At 39.8% G+C, this 24,326-nt stretch overlaps 1 protein-coding gene across 3 annotated transcripts in view; it reads left to right on the top strand.

Annotated features, from left to right (window-relative positions):
- Nucleotides 1–24,326, top strand: part of LOC126412858 (THO complex subunit 2) — a 317,539-nt gene that overhangs the window by 71,561 nt on the left and 221,652 nt on the right. For all 3 annotated transcript variants that reach the window (XM_050082722.1, XM_050082721.1, XM_050082720.1), the window contains exons 7-8: nt 11,975–12,231; nt 19,017–19,163. In XM_050082722.1, coding sequence (XP_049938679.1) covers nt 11,975–12,231; nt 19,017–19,163 — 404 coding nt within the window. The remainder of the gene's footprint in view (nt 1–11,974; nt 12,232–19,016; nt 19,164–24,326) is intronic.

Genomic DNA, 24,326 nt, shown 5'->3' with positions numbered 1-24,326 from the left:
ATATATTCACTCTATAAACGAGTGAATCTCTTTTCATTGTATGCCATAGTTATTGTGCTGCATGAAATTAAGTAAAACAGTGCTCAAAATTTTAAAGATTTTGCAGAGATAAAAACACTTTGCGTAAACTTTGCTTGTGGTTGATTTTAGCTCATACATTGCAGTGAATGAAATGTAGATAAGATAGTGAAATTTTATTTAAAATGTATTGCTGAATGATATCTCGTTTCGTTCTCAAGTTACTGGGTGTCATATCTGACGGATCCCCTCAGGGGTCTCACCGCTCTTTGATGAGTACATGCTTGGCAACCACGGGGCCCTAGCCCTTGCAGCACCGCTTCTCTTTCTGTGCTGCTTGTCTCCTCTTCTGTCCTTTTCCCCTCTCTTGGGGAGATGTCTCGTGCCTCCATGGGCTCTTGAAGCTCATTTGCATTAGTTTGCTTGTAGGAATATTCTCTCTTGCACCGCCCTTTCCCTGCACCGCCCTTTCCCTGCACCGCCCTTTCCCTGCACCGCCCTTTCCCTGCACCTCCCTTTCCCTGCACCGCCCTTTCCCTGCACTACTTTTTCCTCGTTTTGCTCTTTCCCTGTTTAGCTCTTTCCCTGTTTAGCTCTTTCCCTGTTTAGCTCTTTCCCTGTTTAGCTCTTTCCCTGTTCAGCTCTTTCCCTGTTCAGCTCTTTCCCTGTTCAGCTCTTTCCCTGTTCAGCTCTTTCCCTGTTCAGCTCTTTCCCTGTTCAGCTCTTTCTCTGTTCAGCTCTTTCCCTGTTCAGCTCTTTCCCTGTTCAGCTCTTTCCCTGTTCAGCTCTTTCCCTGTTCAGCTCTTTCCCTGTTCAGCTCTTTCCCTGTTCAGCTCTTTCCTTGTTCTGCTCTCATTTTCCTCCGCTGCGGCGTTTGAGACCATTCTTTTTTTTCTACTTTCCTTCTTATCTTTTCTTCTCCTCCCTGTGTGTTCCTGACTGCCACCCAGATGTTTGACGTGTAGCAGAAGACTGAGTAACGGGTGATTCCCAGCCCCAGCTTGGCATGTAGGGCCCGCACGTACCCCCTGGTACAGGCCAGGCCCAGGGAGGGTTGATTGGTAGAACTGTTACGTTTCTCCTCTGCCAATTGGTCCCTCCGTCTGTCGTTCGGGTGGTGTGAGCTAAGGTGAGGACAATCACCTAAGACGAGGGGCTCCCCTTTGGAGGGCCCCTGGCTGGAAGGAGTGCACCATCGGAGACGCTGGCAATCATGGGGGACTTCTTCCCAATGACTGACTTTCCTACTCTTTCTCCAAGTGTTTCCCGTAAAAGAAAGTGGAATGAGGCTCCTGCCTCAATGTCTCGTCCTGTTGTGCCTCGATATCTAGTAGTCTCACGTTTAGACGAAAACCAGACTTTTGCTACTGTTAACCCCTTTGTTATACAGAAAGGCGTGGATGGCGTCGCTGGCCCTGTGAAGTCAAGCACTTGTTACCTCAATGGTACTCTGCTTTTGGAAATTGATAGAGCTTTCCAGGCCCAGAAACTACTCACCGCCCAAATCCTCCACGAATATCCTATAAAAGTGGAAGCTCACAGGACACTTAACTCGTCCCACAGTGTTATCTACACCCGGCTGTTGGATGGTTTGACGGAGGACGAAATAACTTAATTATCTATCAGATCAGGGCGTTAGTGCCGTTCATCGAGTTGTGAAGAAGGAAGCTGCCGATTTGGTGCCCACTCGCACATGGTTCCTGACTGACGTTCGTTCGGTTAACGCATCCTACCAAGTCATCTCTGTGCACCCTTACATTCCCAATTTGTTGCGGTGTTATAAATGCCACCAGTTCAATCATAGCAGCACGTCATGTAAAAACACAGCCAAATGTGTCACTTGTAGCAGGGTTGCACACGAGGATGCCTGTCCACCTCCTTCCCCCTGCTGCGTTAATTGTAATGGAGAACATGGTGCTTCTTGTCCCATCTATCAAGACGAGTGGGCTGTTCAGGAGATACGGGTGAAGGAGAAGGTTCCTTTTCCTGTTGCCCGGAAACTGTTGGCGAGCAGTAAAGTGAATGGTCCTCCGTCTGGAAGCTACAGCACCATTTTAGCCTCTCCCCGTCCCACCAAAAACATGGCTACGCAAACTTGTGACTTACAGTTCAGTTTGATGGTGGAAAAGTCGCCTCACCTTCCTGCTGACAATCCGTCTCCCGGGCTGTAGATTCTGCTACCCGTTCTTCGCCCTCACCGGCGAAGACGGTAGCAATGCAGCCAGTGAACTGTCAATTCAAAAAGGATTGTTCCTAGGAAGATTTCTTGCGTACCTTGAGTTCGCAGCCGTCTGGCTCTTCTGCCAACTGCCAAAAGCCAAAACAATCATCCATAGGCCAACAGTCCTCCCCCTCTTCGACTCGTTGGCCCTCTTCGACTCGTCGGTCCTTTTCAACAGACCGACACTGGGGCAGCTCTGTTGATCCTGCTTAGTTGATGGATGAAGATCCTCCACATGTAGGTTGCAGTGGCCATCCTCCCTCGACGGCCTGCCCTAAGCGGCCGTCGAGGTGAGTGTTCCTTCTTCATTCTCCGGTGTTCCTAAATTTTGTTGCCATTATACAATGGGACATCCGTGGCCTTTCGTCTACTTTCGTCTAACAGGGCAGACCTCCAGCTGCTCCGGCGATCGCAATGTCCACTTGTAGTCTGTCTCCCAGAAACCAAGCTACGTCCTCAAGACCATTTTGCTCTTTACCATTTTACTCCACTACAGATGGACCTTCCCCTTACGGCGGGGATTCCTGCTCGTGGTGGGGTCACGCTGCTTCTACAGGATGATGTTTGTCATCGTCCTATCCCCTTGCACACCCACCTGCAAGCAGTTGCTGCCAGTGTTTTCCTTCCCGAATTTATCTTTTCCCTCTGCACCATTTATATCTCTTCGTCTTCTGCTGTCACTAGGGTGGACCTGATGCAGCTTGTTGCTCAGCTTCCTCCACCCTTTCTGCATCTCGGTGACACCAATGCCCATCATCCTCTTTGGGGCTCGCCTGCTGCCTGCTCGAGAGGTTCTCATTTGGCGGATCTTCTTAATCATCTTAATCTTGTGTGCGTGAAGCCACGTTTCTCTCTGATTCCACGCACATTTATTCCCACTTGGACCTCTCGATGTGCTCGGCCTAGCTCGCTCAACGTCTCAAATGGTGTGCTCTTTCCGATACTTACTCGAGTGGCCACTTCCCTTGTGTGACTCGCCTGTACAATCATACCCCGCCACAGCGGCCTGCTCATTGGAAATTCTCTCTTGCTGACTGGAGGCTTTATTCCTCCTTGGCAGTCTTTGATGAACGGCCGTCTCCCAGCTGTGGTGATCAGGTTGAGCACCTCGTGGGTGTTATTCTCTTGGCTGCCGAATCCTCTATCTCTCGTACTAATTCTTCTCCCCATCGGATCCTGGTCCCTTGGTGGACTGTGGAGTGCGGCAATGTGATTTGTGCCCGACGACGTGCACTTCGTGTCTTTCGCCATCATCCTACGTTAACTAACTGCATCCTCTACAAACAACTACGTGTGCAGTGCCGTCGCGCTATTAAGGAAAGCAAGAAAGTATGCTGGGTTTCCTTCACCATCTAGTTCAATAGATTTACTCCGTTCTCTCATGTTTGGGGTGGCCTATGCCGGCTTTTCGGGACTACCACCCACTCCCCGATTCCTGGTCTGACTGTGGTGGGAAACATCAGAGTTGTCCCTGTCGATGTTTCCAATGTTTTGGGCCAGTACTTTGCGGAGGTTTCAAGCTCCATTCACTACCATCCTGCCTTCCTTCCTCGGAAACAGGCGGAGGAGACTCGTGCAATCTCTTTTCTCTCTTTGAATCGAGAATGCTTCAATACTCCTTTCACTATGAGGGAGCTCGAGTGTGCTCTCTCCTCATCCAGGTCTTCTGCTCTTGGGCCCGATACAATCCACGTCCTCATGCTGCAGAATCTTCCTCCTGCGGGAAAACGCTTTCTCCTCGATACCTACAACCATATTTGATCTGATGGTGTGTTTCCCACGCTTTGGTGTGAAGCTACTATTGTTTCCCTACCTAAGCCTGGTAAGGATAAATCTCTTCCTTCCAGCTATCATTCAATTTCCCTTACCAGCATCATTTGTAAGGTGATGGAATGCATGTTCAATGGTTGATTAGTGTGGTGGCTGGAGTCACATCATCTTCTCACTAATGTTCAGTGTGGGTTCCGAAAGCACCACTAGCAGTTGATCGGTTTGTCACCCTGACGACATTCATCATGAATAATTTTCCGCAGAAGCGACAAACAGTGGCCGTTTTCTTTGATTTGGAGAAAGCCTATGATACCTCTTGGCGGACGTACTATGCACACATGGGGCCTTCGCAGTCGTCTTCCCAGTTTCATCTGGGAATTTTTAACACACCGAGTTTTCTGGGAACATGTGGGTTCCACTTTATCCCACACCTTTTCACAGGAGAACAGGGTGCCTCAGGACTCCGTACTGAGTGTTGTCCTCTTCGCCATAGCCGTCAACCCAATTATGGACTGCCTTCAGGCTGGCATTTCCAGCTCACTTTTCGTTGACGACTTTACTATTTATTGCAGCTCCCATCGGACGTGTCTCCTGGAATGCTGTCGTAAGCATTGTCTGGACTGTCTCTATTCGTGGAGTGTCACAAATGGTTTCCGCTTTTCTGCAACCAAATCCGTGTGCTTCAACTTCTGGCGGTGCAAGGCATTTCTTCCACTGTCCTTGCTACTGGGCGAAAATGCTCTCCCATGTGGATGCAACGAAGTTCTTAGGGCTTACATTCGATAGGAAACTCAGTTAGTCTTCCCACGTGTCCTACTAGGCTGCACACTGCCTCAATGTCCTTTGTGTATTGAGTGGTACCTCTTGGGGAGCTGACCGAACTGTCCTCCTCCACTTCTATCGATCTCCTGTCCTCTCCAAGTTGGATTATGGATGCATTGTTTACTCCTCTTTTAATGCGATTCTGTCTATTTTAATTATTCGGGAGATGACTGTCGGGTTTTAAACTTTCTTTGCTTTTCGCATTTAATTTTATTGGGAAACCATTGAGATTGAACTTTACATATACATGGATGGACATGAGAAATGAAACGTTGCAATAAATTTTTCATGTGTGATTATTACTTTACGTATAAAATATTCTGTTGCAGATTAATAAAAATGAATTTATTTGAATATTCCAAAATAATGATTCAAGTTTACTTTTATTCAAGTACTAGATCTGTTTGTGCAAGAATGAGAATATTATTGTCCATCGAACTTAGCAAACATTTTCACGTTGCAGTGGATTTTTGTTTAACTGGATATACCCCGATTAGCTTTGTAGCATAAGACTGTCTTAACCATATGAAAATGTTTTCATTTTTATATTGCTAAGTTCTAATGAAAATAATCCACTTTTAAATGCACTTTACGATATGTTCAGAATTTATCACTTTTTTGAATGAAAATTTACAAAAGCTGCAGCTTGTATCCACCTGTGAATGCACGAGATAAAATCTACTATCTCTTTTTATTCTGCGTCTGGAATGCTGTGAAAAGAAACACTTAATTATTTTCCTTCACCTCTACCTGTACCCTTTTTAGGATGTGGTCGTTAGTGTGATCGTATATTTAAATCTGCCGCTGCTGCAGTCTGCTAGCTCGCGACGCAGCTCTGCACCACCAGCAATATCCAATAAAATGCTGAAATTTCTTAAATAAAATGGGTAATGTCCTGTGCGAACTTTGCAGTAAACAGATTTTACTAGATAAATATATTTTAACAGAAACAATTAAAATTTTTACACACTTTTTACAATCCCAGCTACAAATGCCGTCAGTCATCGACTTATGACAAATGAAGACTACCTAGGAGCCTAATGCAATGTCACGGGTTCCTCTCCCATTCAGTCTGTGCAGAAGACAAGCGATCCTATTACAATATATTGCCTATTTATATCTTAACTAATTCTTGTACAGTCTTTGTCATTTTTAATTACATATCATTTCTTCTATGGCGGTTTTCACATCCTCCACCACAGATAGTATTTCACACTCTTTGAATAATCATTTATAATAGCAAAATTCATAATTATCTTTTTCCTCACAAAATTAAGTGTCATTTTGAAATTCGATTAACAGAACTACATATAAATTATTTGTTAAAATTATTTGTTACAGTGAGCATTATACATCGAAATGTTGTTTTAACTTTCAATTTGGATGCGTGCTGCCAGAGAACATTACACTCTGCATGGCCGTCTATCTTACGCTGTCTAAGTACAGTACACCATTTGGGGATCTGTCTTGCCACTGGTGCCTTGTTGAGAGTCTCTAGGCAGAAGCTGGTAAACTACCACTGTCATACCGGCGCGACATCCTACTCAGTAGGTATGCGTGTCTGCTTTCTTCCATGCCAGCTACCCAACCTTTCACCCTTTTTTTTTATGACATTCTTGACTGACAATAAGAGATGTACGTGTCTTCTCTGCGTCCTCCCGGCATACACTTTCATCACCTGTTTCAGCAGCTACAGTTCGCACTTCCTGCCACTTTCCGAATGGGGGAGAACCTTTCACCACCTTGGCTTCAGACACAGGTTTGTGTTTGTTTTGACCTCATCCCGTTCCCGAAGGATTCGACTCCCAAGCTGACATATAGCTGCAAATTTCTCGAACTTTGCTCACAACTTGCCGATAGCATAATTTTGTACACTGATGGCTCCACGTCCGCCCACAGTGTTGGCTGTGCTTTTTGTCATCGGGGCTGATAAGCTTCTCGACCAGTGCACAGTTTTTGCAGCAGAGCTTTTTGCCCTGTATCAGGCTGTCCACTACGTCCGGAGGCACCAGTTCACTCGCTGTGTGATCTGTTCTGATTCCCTCAGTGCCCTTCAGAGTCTGAATGATCCCGATCCAGTCCACCCCATTGTTCGATGGATCCAGGACTGTCTCCATTTGTCCCCAGATGGGGGAGCCCAAGTGATGTTCATGTGGGTTCCTGGCCATGTTGGTGTGCCCGAGAAAGACACTGCTGATGCTGCAGCCAAAGCCGCCGTCCATCTCGATCGGCGCGCCTCTTACTCTGTTCCCTCGCAAGATATTTGTACTTTTCTCTATCGGCATATCACGTCACTTTGGCACGACCATTGGTGCTCCCTTCTTGGGAACAAACTCAGAGAAGTGAAACCTCTCCCAACAGCCTGGTCGACTTCCTCCCGGCCGTCTCGCCGTGAGGAAGTAATGTTAGCTTGGTTGCGAGTAGGGCACTGCCGCTTTAGTCACCACCACTTGTTGATTGGCGACCCTGCACCCAGCTGTCCTTTCTGTAGCCAGCCACTAACAGTCAGACATTTCCTGATCCTCTGCCCTTACTTTAGCCACTTATGTCTCAGGGTCGGGCTGCCGTCCACTTTGCTGGACATTTTAGCGGATGACGTGCGAGCTGTGGCTTGTGTTTTAAGTTTTTTAAAAAGCAGTAATATGACAAAAGAGATTTGATTTCTACCTGGTGACTCCGGTGTCTTGTTGACGTCTTTTAGGTACTCTTCCATAACGTCTTTACGTTTTAGATTTGTTTTTTCCTTCCTTTCTGTATTGGACCTTACAACAGTCTTTTACCCTCACAGTCCCATCATTCTATGGTTCTATACTGAGTGCTTATGACCTTAGATGTTTTACACCCTAAATCCCCACAAAAAAAAAAAAAAAAAAAAAAAAAAAAAAAAAAATAATAATAATAATAATAATAATAATAATAATAATAATAATAATCTGACGGATGGTTACAGATGATGCGGTCATTCACATCATTGTGCATCACAAATCATTTGCTAATAACAATTGTCATATACCATAAACCATTCACGATATTGAAATGAGGTTTTTTGTAGATGATAGATCGCATCGAGGTACATATGTTGTATGATACACATTTAAAACATTTTTATTCACTGTGACATGAAAGTAATTTGCTCACAGCAGTGAGAGGTTGGCAACTCAGGACACATGCAAGTGTCCGTAGCACTGTACAAATATCTAAGTGTCCACAGCACCTGGGGAAATGGTGTAGCAAGATGGGTATTCATGCTCACAGCAGTGAAAGGGTTCAACAATGAGTATGCCTGACCTCACGTTCCCAGGCTGTACAACATCGGGCCACTGTTACATCGTAATGCCCCAGAAATCTGGATATTGTACAATTTGACCAGCTAACCAAATGGACACCCACAGTGAGGCCTGTTTCAAGCTCTGTCAGGTGCTCATAATGCTTCCTCACACAATTATATGGCATCTCTGCGTCCTTCACATTCATCCCGCAACATCTGACAGTGTTTGTGCCCCTTGTATACGCTGCCAGGCCTGATAACAACACTAAACAGGAACAACAGTAATGTTCTCTGGTAGCTGGTGTACCTGTCTCAGAGAACTGCGATACTAATCGTTTACATAGCAGCCAATGGTATGTACATATACAAGGTTGCATTGACCTCTGACAGCATCTTCTGAGTGCTTCACTTTTTTTTTGTCAAGCAGTACATCTGATTTCACAATTAAACTTGTGCAGCAATATGCTCACCTCATTAAGGTAAATTGTAGCAAATTGTTGTTGTTGTTGTGGTCTTCAGTCCTGAGACTGGTTTGATGCAGCTCTCCATGCTACTCTATCCTGTGCAAGCTTCATCTCCCAGTACTTACTGCAACCTACATCCTTCTGAATCTGCTTAATGTATTCATCTCTTGGTCTCCCTATACGATTTTTACGCTTCACGCTGCCCTCCAATGCTAAATTTGTGATCCCTTGATGCCTCATAACATGCCCTACCAACAAGTCCCTTCTTCTTGTCAAGTTGAGAGTCTCTAATTAATCTCCATATGCAATTTTTCTGTGATTGTCATACTTTACATGAAGCATTTAAAGCTCTTTCTTGCAGCCAAAACTGTTTTTACTCATCAGCTGTATAGTTATATTTGTGCTTATTAAGCACTCCACTCTTAAAGATGATGCTTTAATCTTTATCCCAATTATTTAACTTGTACTGATGTATTTCACAACTCAGTCCGTAACCTGGTACTTCTTCAAAATTAGGATGGCTCTGGATTTTCTTTGTATTAACACTCCCTTTCATAGTGTTAAAGGTCTCCTTTTTCTCGTGTTCGAAGCACCATTTAATCATTGTAGTTCAGAGATTTAACATAAAATTATTCGATAGGTTTCTAAGTGGCAGTAATCTTATATACATCATAAGTGTGTGTGTGTGTGTGTGTGTGTGTGTGTGTGTGTGTGTGTGTGAGAGAGAGAGAGAGAGAGAGAGAGAGAGAGAGAGAGAGAGAGAGAGAGAGAGAGAGAGACAAAGGCCTTTTTGGCTGAAAGCTTACTTTCCGACAGTCTTTTTGTTGTGCCTGTCTGCATCTCAGCATCTCCACTATGTGGTTAGCAGCAACTGTCCTTTTCATAATATTGTTCCACTTCAGGCTGTGTTTTCCATTGTTTGAAATGGTTACTTTGATTACTTTTTTTGCTATCCCTGCTGCTCCACTTCTCAGCAACAGGACTAGCAGATGCAACAATATCAGCAGCTCTAATCAGCTATGGGTGCATTGGTTGTTGCACCCAATGTTGCCATAAATTTCCATTTTCTCTCAACTATCCGGCTGATATATTTATATCTTTATATTTTTGACTCCATGATTGGTGATCTCTTTCAACCGGCAGGTGACTCAGAAAGAACTAAAATTCACCAAATTTCATTTTTTATTATCTTTTTAACGCATGAGACACAGCAATTAAATAACAAAACTGTGCATCTATCGCACACCCGCATGCCTGAGGTTGGTATTGGAATGCAGTTGACCTTGAACAATCAAGAGCAGCTACCGTCCATTTCATCTTTCTGTTTGCTTTTGATCCTTGCTTGTAATGGACATTGTTCTGTAGTAGTGCTGCAGCCAGGTGAACTGAACATTCCTCATGAAATTTAACAAGTCATGTTTTCATATGTTGAAGGAGATGTTTGGTGATACTGTATGTGACGTGACATTTGCTGTTTTTTGAATGTCACAGACAGTTTTCAGAAGGTCGGGAAGAAGTTGAAGATTTATGAACATTCTGGTCCATCTTTGAGTTCTGTACCTGAAGCAAACGTTTAGCATTCTGAGTATTCGGATGATCGCTGACACAACAAACATGAACAAACATACATTAAGATAAATTTTCTGTGATGAATTAAACATGACAAAAGCTTGTGCAAAACTATTTCCGAGAAACATCTTGCAGGAACAAAAATACCATCGGAAGAACATATGTTCTTACGGCATAAAATGACTCAATGAAGAACCAAACTTGCTCACACTTGTTATTACATGTGATGAAACATGGATCTTGTAGTACAACTCAGAAACAAGGTGTCGATCTGTGCACAGGAAGACTCTCATGTCGCCAAGAATGAAAAAGATTCAAATGAGCAAGTCAAAACTGAAGGCAATGCTTATTTCCCCCCCCCCCTCCCCCCCCCCCTTTCCCGATATCAGTGGTGTTACCATGACTGAATGGATGCCTGAGTGTCAGACTGATAATCAGCAGCACTCAATACTAAAAGGAAGTCCTAATCAAGCTAAGGGAAAGAGTCAGAAAAAAGTGATTGGGTTTGTGGAAGTGTGGCTCATGGATTCCAGATCAGGATAATGCACCATCCTTCAATGCCATATCTGTGAAACAGTTTTTAGTGGACAGTCACATTCCTGTGCTTGAAATCCTCGGTATTCACCAGATCTGGCTGCCTGTGACGCTTATTCATGCTGAAAAGTGTCTGTTGAAGATGTAAAAGCATAATCGACTACAGTTGTTGAAGAGGATGACAACGGATGACGTGCAGCTTTGGTTTGAACAATGGAAGACACATATGCAGCAGTGTATAGATAGGGGAGGGAACTATGTTGAAGGGGATTAAAGTTAGTTGTAAGTTTGTTTGCAATAAATCACTTTGCTGATGCCAGTCTCATTATTTAAATGTCACACTTAGTAAGTTCACCACCAACATTTAAAAATTATTTCATATCGTTAGTAATAATAGTAATATTATTCTTCAGTAGTAGTACATTTTAGTTAATGCAGCTGAGTTGGATCTGTAAATTGAATTACATTTTAAGATCACTGCTCTTTAACAATTATGTTGTTGAGAATCAAAGTAGTGGTGCGACTTCTTTATGTTCATCATCTTACAATCTCTGGCCAGAGTGATGACCACACCAGTGACCAGTTTAACTGTTACTCACACAATTGTACCACACAAACTTTATTTGTCTGCAGCACCGGTGCGCTTCACGTGTGAATGGGGAAACAAGAGAACTGATTCCTGTGAAAATATTTTTCAACTTAGTAGTATATTACATTACAAACCATAATGAAATTTTACAGTATGTATGATTATGCAATCAGTAGGACTGTCAGTGCCAGTGTCAAAACCCAGGTGGCCAGAGCAAAATAAACTGTGAAAAATTACTGCTCTTGTCCTCTTTTCAAACAGTAGAACACAAGAAAATGCAGCTTCAAACAAAAGGATATTTTCGTGAATATCAAAAGATATGAAGAGCTAATAGATGAAATAACTGGAGAATGTTGTATCACTGGTGCTGGGCTTTGGAGCAGTAATATAATATCTAGTAACTAGTGGAATGAGGAAAGGAAATGCAACCACAGAGAGGGGAATGGAGTAAAGGTTGCTGTTAAAGAGTACAGTTAATATAACAACAGAGTGACTTATTCTGGGTATAAGGGTCATAGGATTTTAGTATGAATTACATTTAGCAAAACTCACTTTAAGTAATACAAACATTGAAATTTCTCTTGCACATTTGTACCTTCGGTGTCCATTGCATGTCACATGTTACAATTTTCATTTTGAAACAGTTGTGCTTTTTTATTGGGGGGGGGGGGGGGGTGATCTCTGTTTTACTTGTCACTAAGTGCGTAAATCTTTTACAGGTTGCTTCAACTTGGATCCAAATCGTGTGCTGGATATTATTTTAGAAAGTTTTGAATGTCGTCCAGAGCTACACGAGTTCTTCGTGCCACTGTTGCAGTCATACATGTGCGACCCCAAAATTCTTTGTGAAGTGCTTGGCTTTAAATTTTGTTTCTACCAAAATAGCAGTGAGGAAACAACACCCAACTCTCTGCATTTGGTCACAGCTTTGATGCTACAGCATGGAATTATTGCATTGGATGACATCTACTGCTGGGTTTGTATTATGTGATCCTTACACAAATATTTTCTTACTTTTACAAGTAACTGGAAGGTTAATTGATAGCTGTAAATAGTTTTTGTATTAAAGTAGTGGCATATTTACAATTTTGTTTTTGGGGACTATGTCTTTCATATTACAATAGCTCATTTTGAAACTTAATTTTATCGACCAATAATAATCTATGTCCGGAATTATAAAAGTAAAGTGTGTCTGTGGTTTACATTTTTATAGATAAAATACTAATGACTTTCAAAAACGATTTATTGAAGTTCCGTCAAAAACGATTTATTGAAGTTACGAATCACATCATGAAATCAATTTTATAATGTTATGAAGTTGAAAAATTTCAGTAAAAGATAATTCGGTTGCTAAGAGAATTTTCTGCACTAATTATGTTAATTTACTTTAAAGAACGTATAAATGTCTGCTACTTTAATACACGTAAATAGAGCAAGTGACTAAACCATTTTCTAGAAATTTAAAGTACAAAAGAAAGACAGTGGTGTCTTTATTTTGCCATATCGCTAATCACAGTTTGGACATCAGTCTTTTCTTCGTGATGAATTGTCATGGCGAGCCCATTCAGACAAGCCTTGCCAGTTGTATTGCTTAGTTCCGTCTTGATTCTCGTAAAGATGGAGGAACTGTGCTCATTTGCTGCCATTGTCACTGGTAGAGCTGCCAAGAGATGTAGAAACCGAAATCCATTAGGATAGATCTGACAGTTGCAGATAAAAAAATTCATTGTGTTTTGAGGCAATTGCTCCAGTGGATTCATACTTTGATGAAAGAGTTTCAACTCAGCCATCACCTTTGTTAAATTGGTGACTAATGAATCTGAAGCATAAAATGAATGAAGTTTCGTAACTCAATTAGTTATACATATGTCTTCACTTTCCCGTGGTAAAAGATGATTAACGCTGTTAAAAAGTTCGCAGTGTTAAGAATCAATCATGCAGTGAATTAATGAAGGCATCCAGAAAAGGTACGAACACAGACACTTTGTAGTAATGCTCAACACCATCACTTTTAGCCTGATTTGCATGATGTGCTTGCTTAGTACAAATGTGTGGTTGCTCAATTTCAACACCATTGGCCAAAACAAATTCTCTGCTTCTAAGAAAAACTGACTGAAAATATCATCGACATTTTCACTCATTGCCAGCAGTTCCCATTTTAGATCCGTGACAGTGTTGATTAACTCTGCAAAATCAATATTTTGGTGCTGAAGTTTATAGCAGATGGACTCACTCAGCACAAACAGTTCAGAAAGTATAACCAAGCAAATGGCAAAATCTCCCTTGGTGATGGCTGCTAAGAGAATCATGGCATCATGGGATGCGATCTTCTTGTCAGATTCTTGAACCTTCCCTAAGCTGAAACAATACGACCATATACTTCCTGAAGAATTGTGTGCCGCAGAGGCACTCAGTCCATCTAGTGAGAGTGGTACATTTTGAAGCCCTGACTCGAACATTGGTAATGATTCAAGGGAATCGTGTAGTATTTGGCTACACTTTGGTGGCCAAAAGAGATTACGTACCATTTCCAGCATTCTTAGTGAATTTCTGATAAGTGGAACGTTGCCTGTTTTAGCGACTACCAAATTGAAATTATGAGCTGCACAATGAGAATATTCAGCTAAAGGGTGGTCCTGTTGTATGAATGCCTAAGCCCCAAGAGTTTTTCCCGACATAGATGCAGCACCATTATAGCCTTGTCCTTGTAAAAATAACACATCAAAACCAAATTTTATCAAGTTTTCAATCGTAGATCCAGCTAATCCTTTGCTAGCCACATCAAACACTGGAACAAATTGCAGGAAATCTTGACGAATCTTGAGACCTGAGAAAACATAATAGATCTGAGAAAATATAATACAGAAAATGTAATAACAGAAAAATAATAAAATAGAGAGTTGCTCTATTCCAGCAACATCAGTAGTTTCATCGGCAAAAAACGTGAATATGCGCTGAACAATCCTTTCCGGGAGTTGATTGTTGATGCAAGATGATCTGATTTTGGGTTGGGGCACTAATGTACTTGTCACATCTACCAGAGTTCAGAAGCCCCCCTTAAATACGCCACTATTTTGAAGTATCGATGTTTATTCGTAGTAGTGTATCAGATTCTTCAGTTATTTAGCAAATTCACTTATTATATTTTTAATGGATCACAAATTGTTATGTATGATTTAGTTTGGAGTTCATATGGATAAACAGTTGTCTCATGAATCATTTCAGAAACACGTATGCAGTTGTTGAATTCATACTTCCTATTTAGCAGACTTCTTTGGCCACATCTTCAATATCTGTAGCTTATGCATAGACCATATGCTTTTCCTTGGTGTAATTTGTAATCTTGTGACTGGCTCTGCCCTATATTTTGCAATTTCAGTCCACCTATTGTTACTTTCTCCTACCTAATTGATGGAAGAATGACCATTGATGTCATCCAAGCTAAGTGCTAGCTTAGGAGCAACACAATGAAAAGCAGATGTTTCTCTTTTGGAGGACAGAACTTTGTTTAAAAAATGGCTGGTAATGTAGTAGTAAGACCAACCTAATGTTCTACCTCATTGTAAACCACCATTCCTCACAAGAAGACAACAGACAAACAAAAGTAAACAAAGAATAGTTCATGAATCAAGTTTTTTTAACCAAGAGGATGTTAAATTATTTATATATTACATATGGTACACTCTTTACTCCAAAAGTAAAAACTGTTTCCTGATTAAAAGTTAATTTATTCATTCAAACAGTAAATTTTCACCTGAAGTATAACTTAGAGAAAAGTGCAAGGTATGTTCAGGAAATTACGGAACTTTGTCCACAAAATTTTTCCATGCTTACCTTTTACTTATTGTGCATGGTCTCCTTCGAAATACTCTCTTCCACGATTGACACACCACTCCCAAAGCTGTTTCCACTCCCGGCAGCAGGTTTGGTTTGCCTATTGCTGGCTTGCATAAAGCTCCGACTGTGAATTTTCTTTTATCTCGTCTATCGTTGCAAGTCTTTGCCCTTTTAATGGGGTTTTCAACTTTGGGAATTAAAAAAAAAAGTCTGCAAGCACCAGGTGTGGAGAGTACGGAGGATGAGGCAGCACAGTGATTTTGCCTTTTGCACAGTAGTCATGCACCAATACGAACGAGTGTACGGGTGCATTGTCATGATGCAAGAGTCATAAACTGTCTTGCTACATTTCAGGCCGTTCCATCCTCACATTTTCTTGCAGGCGCTGCAACACATTCCAATAGTACCATTGAGTAACAGTTTGTCCTTATGGCAAGGATTCATGATGAACTAATCCCTCAAAGTCAAAGAAAACTTATCAGCATGGCTATGACATGTGACCTGACCTGACGAACTGTTTTTCGGTCTTGGAGAACCTTTCCCAACCTATTGTGAAGATTGATCTTTGCTTTCAGCATCATAACCGTAGACCCATGTCTCATCACCAGTTATGATTCTCTTAAGGAACATCTTGTTCTCATTTGCGTGATCCAAAAACTCTTCATACATAACAAGGCAAAGGTCTTTCTGGTCTGACTCATGGGCCATGTGACAAAATTGGCGGCAGCAGGATGCATTCCAAGATGCTGTGTCGGGACTTCATGACATGATTCAACTGAAATGTTACATTTTTCTGTAATCTCTCGGACAGTCAGTCTTTGATTGGCACACACAATTTTGTTGACGTTCCAGACATGAGTGTCGTCAGTAGATGTCGAAGGGTCTTCATTGAGGGTCATCTTTAACTTCTATCTAGCCTTTTTTAAACCATGTGAACCATTCGTAACACTAAGTACGGTTTTTTTAGTACTCATCACTGTAGACTTCCTGCATCATTTGGTGTATCTCTGTAAAGGTTTTCTTGAGTTTCAAGCAAAATTTAATGCAGACCCTTTGCTCCTCTGACTCTGCCGTCTCCAAATTCGCCAACTGTGCGACATAATGTTCTACTCAATACAACAGTGAACAATAACCAATAGACACATAACAATGAAACTTCCAGCAGTTACAAATTAAACACAGGCGTGTGCAGCGATGCCAAATGCATTTCGCTCCATCACACCAGTGGCGCAAAATTACGAATGTTCTAGAATTTTTTGAACAGACTTTGTATCTTAAAATTCCAACATTAAGATTACTTCCACCCTACACTGACAGCAAATATAGGAGACTCACTCTGTGTTCTCTCTCTCTCTGATATGAAGCAGCTGCAGGTCTCAGATGAATACAGCAAGTGGACAGTACAGACTGTCCCTTTTCAATTTTCTTAATACTTAAGGAGTTGAAAGTCAGTGTGCAGACTTCAATTTCTTAAATCAGTATGATGAAATTCTCAAGATTTCCGAGCACTGTAGACCATAAAACATTTGTACAATATTAAAGGATCACTGGTTTCTGAATGCATAGCAAAGCCTTGAATTCGCCGAGGTCATTGGTTCAGTTCTTGCTACCAGCAATTTCTCTCTCTCTCTCTCTCTCTCTCTCTCTCTCTCTCTCTCTCTCTCTCTTTTACACAAATTCAAGTTTATTGCCAAATTGAGATGATGTTAACAAATACCGAACATTTATTTTAATAAAAGTATATCTTTTTACTTTGAATAACTAATTGTAGGATAATGTAAGCATTCAGAATAAATTAAAATTTGGTACAAAATGCGAAACAAATAGAAAATGAAATACTTTTTATTTCTGTAGATTCAACATTAACTGTTAAAGTGTGTAATTTATATCATTTAACAGTAAGGCGTTTCACATCTGCATCACAATTTATATTCATACAATTATAGATTAAAACTAGAATTTTAATTTTATTAAAATGTATGGTTCCGTATTTAGTAGTAAACATTGTCTTTGAAGTAAAAAATGGAAAATCCAGGATGGAATGATGATAATGTTATGAAGAGGATAGATTGTTACTCACCATATATTGCAGGTGTTGACTCGCAGAAAGGCACAACAAAACGACTTCTGAACAATTTATCTTTCAGCCAAAAGGCCTTCTTTTAAATTAAACATACGTATTCATGCGAGCACAATTATCACATATGTGACCACCGTCTCTGGCTGCTGAGGCTTACTTGTTTAGCAGTCTTTCTGTTGTGCCTGTCTCTTACTTAACATCTCCGTGATATGGTGAGTAGTAATTCTTTTAATATACTGGAAATTTACGTAGTTCATAAATCTTGTATAGGAGGAGGACCAAAAACCAACTGTTAATTCAAAGCTTGAGTTAACACAAAAATCCTATAACAAAAAATGGCATTTATTGTCACCCATTAAATTCTATGAAGGAGACAATAGCTTTTTATTCATTCAAAAGTTGAATTAAAAACACATTCAGAAATACAGAATTCCTTATGCTATTTTGTCAACTTAACTGTTTACTAACCCTTCAGATCTCAAAATCTGTCAGGGGAAAATGCTAAAAATGTCTCCGAAAATTAGGAATTGTCAGGGAATTTCGTTTTGGGAAACTTCTAGCAACCCTAGAATGGAATCAGCATGCACAAAACAGCTTCAGTTGTCTGATTTCTTTACAAATGACTTAATGTGTTAAATATTTGATGTCGGCCCATTGAATGCTGAAAATATTTGATGTTAACCCATTGGCTGCTGTGAAAAAGTTAACTTGTCATTCTCTGCCAATCCCCAGGTGCTGAGGACATGTTCTAACATGGCCGTTGAGCTTCATTCACAAAAATCGTATTTCTATTCATATTGTGCATTTTATTTACTAACATTTTGTAACAGTTAACCTGTGCGGTTGTATCTGATTTGCACTAGAGAATAAGGTTGGAAGAATAAATTTCAGTTCTTGGCAAAACAATGCAAAAATAAGAAAACTCATTTAGCCATATGAATTCTGGAAGATTGTTTATTTTTGCAATTTATATACTAGTGCGTATTACTTTAAATTAGATTTTCTGCAGCTTGTATTTGATGTGACAAAAACAGAAACAAAGTACATTTTACATGTTTTTTTTTTTTATATACTTGGCAGTTCTGTAAAGGCTGTGAGGGGTTGAGTCAATCTTTTCTTGTGTATGTGGCAGCAATTGCTAGAATATTGCATGTTGACCCTTCTATGTTGCAGCTTAGCAGCTGCCAAAAGTTGAACCACAATAGATGATAAGTGAATGAATATCAGACTTACAGTTTAAAGGTACCTTCATGTATGGGAGGGTAAATTTTTAGAGAAGAAAAGGTATAATATTTTTAAAGGGCTGAGTGGAAGTGTTCTCATGTGGTTGTGGTCAAGATAAAGATAGCATGATGTTTCTGTCTTGACATGCATCACCTCTGGTTTCTTGTTCTGTATGCCTGCTATTTAAAAGCAGAATAAACCTCTCTCTCTCCCCCCCCCCCCCCTTTTTTCAATTGCAGTGTGTTTTTTAGGTTTAGCAATCATGGGATTCAAATATCACTGCCTTCACATTAAAAAGAAGACTTTGTACTCTTATTTATATGTCATTTTTTAAAGTGTTATCAGCTTCTTCCTTAATTACTCATATACTAATTTAATTATATTGTACATGTCATTTTGAAATTCCATGCATACAATTATAAATTATGATACTGTAATGACGATATTCTATTAGTAACTTTTGAGCATTGTCACATTGGCATTCTTTACTTCATCTTAAATTTTATCGCCAATTGTGACTGCACATAGCTTGTTGATGTTCACCATCATGATAATAGTATGTGGGATAAATCTGATACATGAATGTCAGATGTGTTGTTGAATTTGCCATTATTTTGCAGCTCACTCCAGATGATAAAGTTATTTACAAAGAATGGGATAAGGAAATGAAGGAAGCTGTAGAATATGTCAGGAAACTGAATATAATTTCAACAAAGGATAAAGAGAAAGAAGAGCCAGTGGAAGAGAAGGAGAGTGCTCGGGAAAAGGTTTGTAAAACTAAATTATGATATTGTTTGTGTTTTAGAATAGACATGTGAGTGTGTTTTGTATATATTAAAGCTACTGACTGCACATATATACAACTGTTAAAAAGATAAAAGTTCTTTTTAAATAACATTTTCATTCATACTACAGTTGTTAAGTCCATGTCTCCTTCAAAGTACTTCCCTCCTCTACCCACACACTTCTCCAAACATTGTAAGCTTCTTTTACAATGTCTTTTACTGCCTATGACATTCTCCTTCATGTTATTGATGGTGTTGGGAAGGCATTCTATCAGTTCTATGAGTACAGATTTTTTTAAATTTATTTATTTATTAATAGATTGCATGAAGCAAGTTCAGGGAAGAAAGATGACGGATGGAAAGCAGTCATCTGATTTTTTTGCATTAAAATTGCGAGTTTATAGAGTTGAGTCGACAGTTGCATTGTTATGGTTGCCTTGCACAGCTGTGCTGTCTTTTAGCCAAGTTTCTCGTTCAACCTTTCTAAGGATGCATTCACAGTGCGGCCAACAGCCGTCATCAGGCACCATGGCCAGAGGTTACCCGATAACATTGGCTGACAGAGTGATCATAATGTGTAATATCTCCTTCATCAGTTTTTGGCAGAGTCAGGGAGGTTAGGTTAGAATGTATCCTATTTATGAAGTAGATTATATTTTAACCTCGTAGTGTGTGGCGGTCACCAAGGCACTTTTGTACTTGCTCACAAGTGCTGCATAGTGGCTTGTACTATTGAAGAGATGATTAATGCATGTAAATGAGTTTTCCTGTCTCCTAAAGAACGTGGTGAGTACTATACACTCTGTTCTCAGTTATCAGAATAGCCAGACAATTTTTAAGAGTATATGATATGACGGGTGAAACATTCTGTTATGTACTCAAGAAAATTCGTGGTCACCTTGAAAAGCAACTTAATAAACACACTGTTTCTCTGTATTTATTTAAAGTTGTCCAGACATAAGTCAGTTAACTTTCAATGACTAACATTTTACCTATTTGAAGTTTTGAATAGACCTGTAATTTCAGTCCATAGATTTCAAACATGATATTTTCATCCTCAGGATGCCACAAACTCACTGATTCCTGGACTAAATGTATCAGTTTCTCAAGCTCCATATTTTATGTGCGAGAATGTTGGTCGATTTGACTGAAGAAAAGAAACTGATTTTAATTTCACAGATTATCATCTGAAATTTGTATGTTTGGGAGATAAGATCGGCTATAGTGTGACCACGCACATAGTGGAATACTGATTTGAAAAGATCAGTCATCTCTGGCCGATGTCGGTTGTCGACTGAATCCACCAATACTGGAGCCGCTGTGACCGCAGCCTAACAACACTTGTACAGTAATGACTGCGATTGATTAAAGACTACTTTTGAAACAAAGGAAAAATACATTTCATGGCTTTAGATAGGTCCAGATTTTTTTCCCATTTTCACAGAAAATGTCACGTTGAGTAGCTCCAGTGAATGCAAAAATTTCTCCAGTGCTATCATGCTGAGATTACTTCAGTGTTTGTAATGCTGTTTGTGGCAACTTTGATAGCACTGTTACATCCAATTTGATATTGTTCCACTAATCTTCCAAATCTACTCAACTGCTTTCAGTTCCTGAAGTTCTACAATTTATTGCCTCTACATAAAGAAGTAAAAAAAGCAGTTGGGTTTTCAAGGTACATATTATTTTCTGTTTGACTAAATTGTTGTAGTAAAGTGCTGGCAGAGTAGTGCTTCAGTGTGTCGCATAGACTGAGGTCATTGTTGAATCACATCAGTCCACTGTCCGCTGAACCGGTATACTTAACTCCTAGAAACTTATAAATTGCAGCAGAGTTTCTAATAATCGTACCCATGATTCCATTGCCTATCAGGACCAAAAAGTTTAAGGAGACAAGGGAATAGTACCAAGTCTCAGCAAAGCTGTTGCCAAACTCTAAGTCTAAAATATCACAGTTTGGTATTGACAAAACTAGTTCATATGCTGTCCAATTGCTAGTAGGAACCTTGTGCCAGTGTTGTCACTGAGCTAGATGGTAAGTCTTGTGACTTGTTCATCACACTGTCTGTAATGTGAGTTGAGCAGCAGTGATTCCATATTTGTTCCTCTTGAAGTAAACCATCTGTATAATTACCATATGGAAAGTATAACAGTTTTATGGTGTGAATGTCTGGACTGGATATCGATATCTATACTAGTTGGTTTTTTTAATCCTCACTAAGAGATACTTATTGGCCCTCTTCCTAGCTCTTTGAAGTTATCGTCTGCAGCATAGTTTATGCTTTATGTGGCTTAGTCTTTTAAGGCTTTCAGTAAACAAAATGTTCAAATGAACAAATCAATATTGGTAGTTCTATTAATTTGCATTTTATAAAAATGAGATAAGTATTCTGATAAAAGAAAGAAAAGATAATGACACTGGTCATACTATTGATTTTCGTTTCATAACAGTGAGACTATTAATCTGATAAAAGAAGAAAAAGATAACAACACAGGTAAAAGCTGTCTAATTCCACTTAAAAATGAAACGTGAATAGTGCCATATGGGGCCATGTAGGTGCGTGGAAGACTGCAATTTTGGTAATTTTAAATTCTTTGTAAGTGGTTTTCAACAGCGATTAGATGTTCATGGTTTTATATCACCTTTAAGATGGGCTAGAAAGGTAGAAGATTGGTGAGTATTTAGTAAAGAAATGTAAAGTTGGCATTTTCTACTTATTTTTATCAAAGCTATTCAGAGTAATGTAATTCATTGCGCAAGTCCACGACTGTCAAACACCTCAGTACCTAGCAAAAGCCGTCGAAACTCCCAATGAATATGCCTTAGTTATTTGTTAATTTTCAGCTCTATTAAAGGAGTAGTCCAACAACTACATACAATTTATTCTTCTCTTAATGTACAGCGACTCTTGACTTGGACTGAGTCTTAACTTTTAAGTAATAAAATGAATGCCATTACAAATAACATCAGTGTTGTTGACATTGTTGGCCAATGGATGTTTCAGTCTTTGATATTCCTTGGAGTACTGTGGGCAAGGATGTTTCTTTGCTTTATCTATGATATTGTCAGGTACAGCACGACTACTTTGATCACCCAAAAACGACATACATAGAGTGTGATCTAAAGTAACATTTATGCCCAGTGATGACAACTTTCATTCTCGAGAAGATGAGCCTGTCTAACTTCCAGCCAACTTCCCATTCATGTGAAATTTATCGCGCTTGTTCATTTATACACAGCTGCAGTATGGGAGTTTCCGATCAGCCAGTTAACTTTAACCAGAATTGTTACTGATAAAATCACAGAAAACCTCAGACGCTCTCAAGTTGTTTAAGTAACTGGGAAATTTTACAGAGTATTAGGATGTGCTTTCATTCAAATCTGCTTGTTTATTAAGTTTTCAGTTACTTCATGTTAATTTCTCATTTAATTTTCTCACTGTCAGGTGATGGGCTATGGCATGCTTATATGATACACATTTCAAAATTGGGCTTGTCAACAATGTAAGGAAAAGATAGATTGGTACTTACCATAAAGATAAAATGTTAGTTGTCAACAGGCACAAGTAAAAGTAGACATTAGCTCTTGGCGCAGCCTTCGCGAGAAAAAGAAAAACTAACACGCAAGCAAGCACACCTAGCGCACACATGATCGCCATTCCTGGCTGGTCAGACCAGAATGCATTGCTGTTGCCCTCCCACATTCTGGTCCGAGCATCCGGAGATGGTAGTCACATGTATGTGAGGTGTGCTTGCTTGTGTGACTGAAGGTGTGTATGTTTCTTTTTCTTTCTCTGACAAAGGCTGTGGGCGAAAGCTAATGTGTAAGTGTCTTGTAATTTTTATGGTTACTCCTGGAGTAGAATATAGATTGCCAATTATGTAGTTTCTTGGCTTCACAGGTAACCTTGATAATTTTTATACAGTTGGAAAAAGTCATGAAAAGCTTACAGCTCTTAGTTCTGGTGTATACAAATGACTGTTTTATTTATTTATTTATTTATTTTTTATTTGTAAGATATTTGTATTCCTTCTTATTAGCTTTTTGCAGTGCTGTGTGGATGTATCCGTGATTGGAAATGCTACATAACAGTACTGCAGAGTACAAATAAAAAAGAAATCTATGTTAAAGTCACCACGTAGCAAATTATTAGGGTACTTTGAGACATAGAATCTAGTTTTGAAAAGAATATTGTGCCAGGGTCTGCTTTCTAATTTTGCATTCTTTATCTGGACAGGATACGATACAACATTGCCCTAAAAGGCAATAACTCCTTATCTTCCCTCAGAACAACACGCAGCACTGCTGCACGTGATCACATGACGCCCCTTTACACACCAAATTCTAAACATAAATGCGATGAAAACACCAACCATGGGCTTTCTACATCGTAGCTGTGCATGCACAGTAACGCCTGTCTTCGGCACTCTCTGCAACTGCTCAAATGAATCTATTTCTGACTGGTCATGGAAAATATTGCAAGCGGTGGTTTGAGAAGCATTACTTTCAAAGTAAATTTCCTTTTACATAAAAGGAATTATGTTATGTGTGAGAATGTGGGATGAATTTCTTAAGTCACGAAGCATTTTATTCTCGTTCAGAACTTGACACTTTGAGAACCAGCAACTTAAAAAAAAATTTTGCCCAAAATTTTGCACTATACTAAATATATATTAATTTAAACCATAAAATTTTCCTGTTTGTGTGTTCACGTTGCTTAACAGTGATGTTGCTATTGGCTGATTACATCATGTATCCTGTGCTGTGAATATCTGCTATCATTTGCTGGCGAGATAATGTGGCAGGAACGATGATTGGTTGACAGAAGTGCATCACACTCTTGATTTCGGAAACTAACATGCTGTGTTTGGTGGAATTCGTATCTATACTTTTGTAATAGAAAAATATGCAATGTGGATGTGCATCAACGAGCTTTCCAATTTTTTTTATTTATTTATTTATTTTTATTTTTATACTGCCATTTGAACGTGTAGAAAGTGCATTTTCACCCAGGAAAATATGTATTTTCACCTGGGAAAATGTGTCTCTTCACTCAGCAAAAAGTGTATTTTTAATTGGGAAATCTGGGCAAAATCCAGGAATTCTGTTTCCTTGTCTGCTTCCTTAGATGATGAAGTGATTGA

This window comes from Schistocerca serialis, chromosome 7, assembly GCF_023864345.2.
Source record: "Schistocerca serialis cubense isolate TAMUIC-IGC-003099 chromosome 7, iqSchSeri2.2, whole genome shotgun sequence".
NCBI lineage: Eukaryota > Metazoa > Arthropoda > Insecta > Orthoptera > Acrididae > Schistocerca > Schistocerca serialis.
Note: the sequence above shows the minus strand (reverse complement) of the source record. Positions and strands in the feature narration are given on the sequence as shown.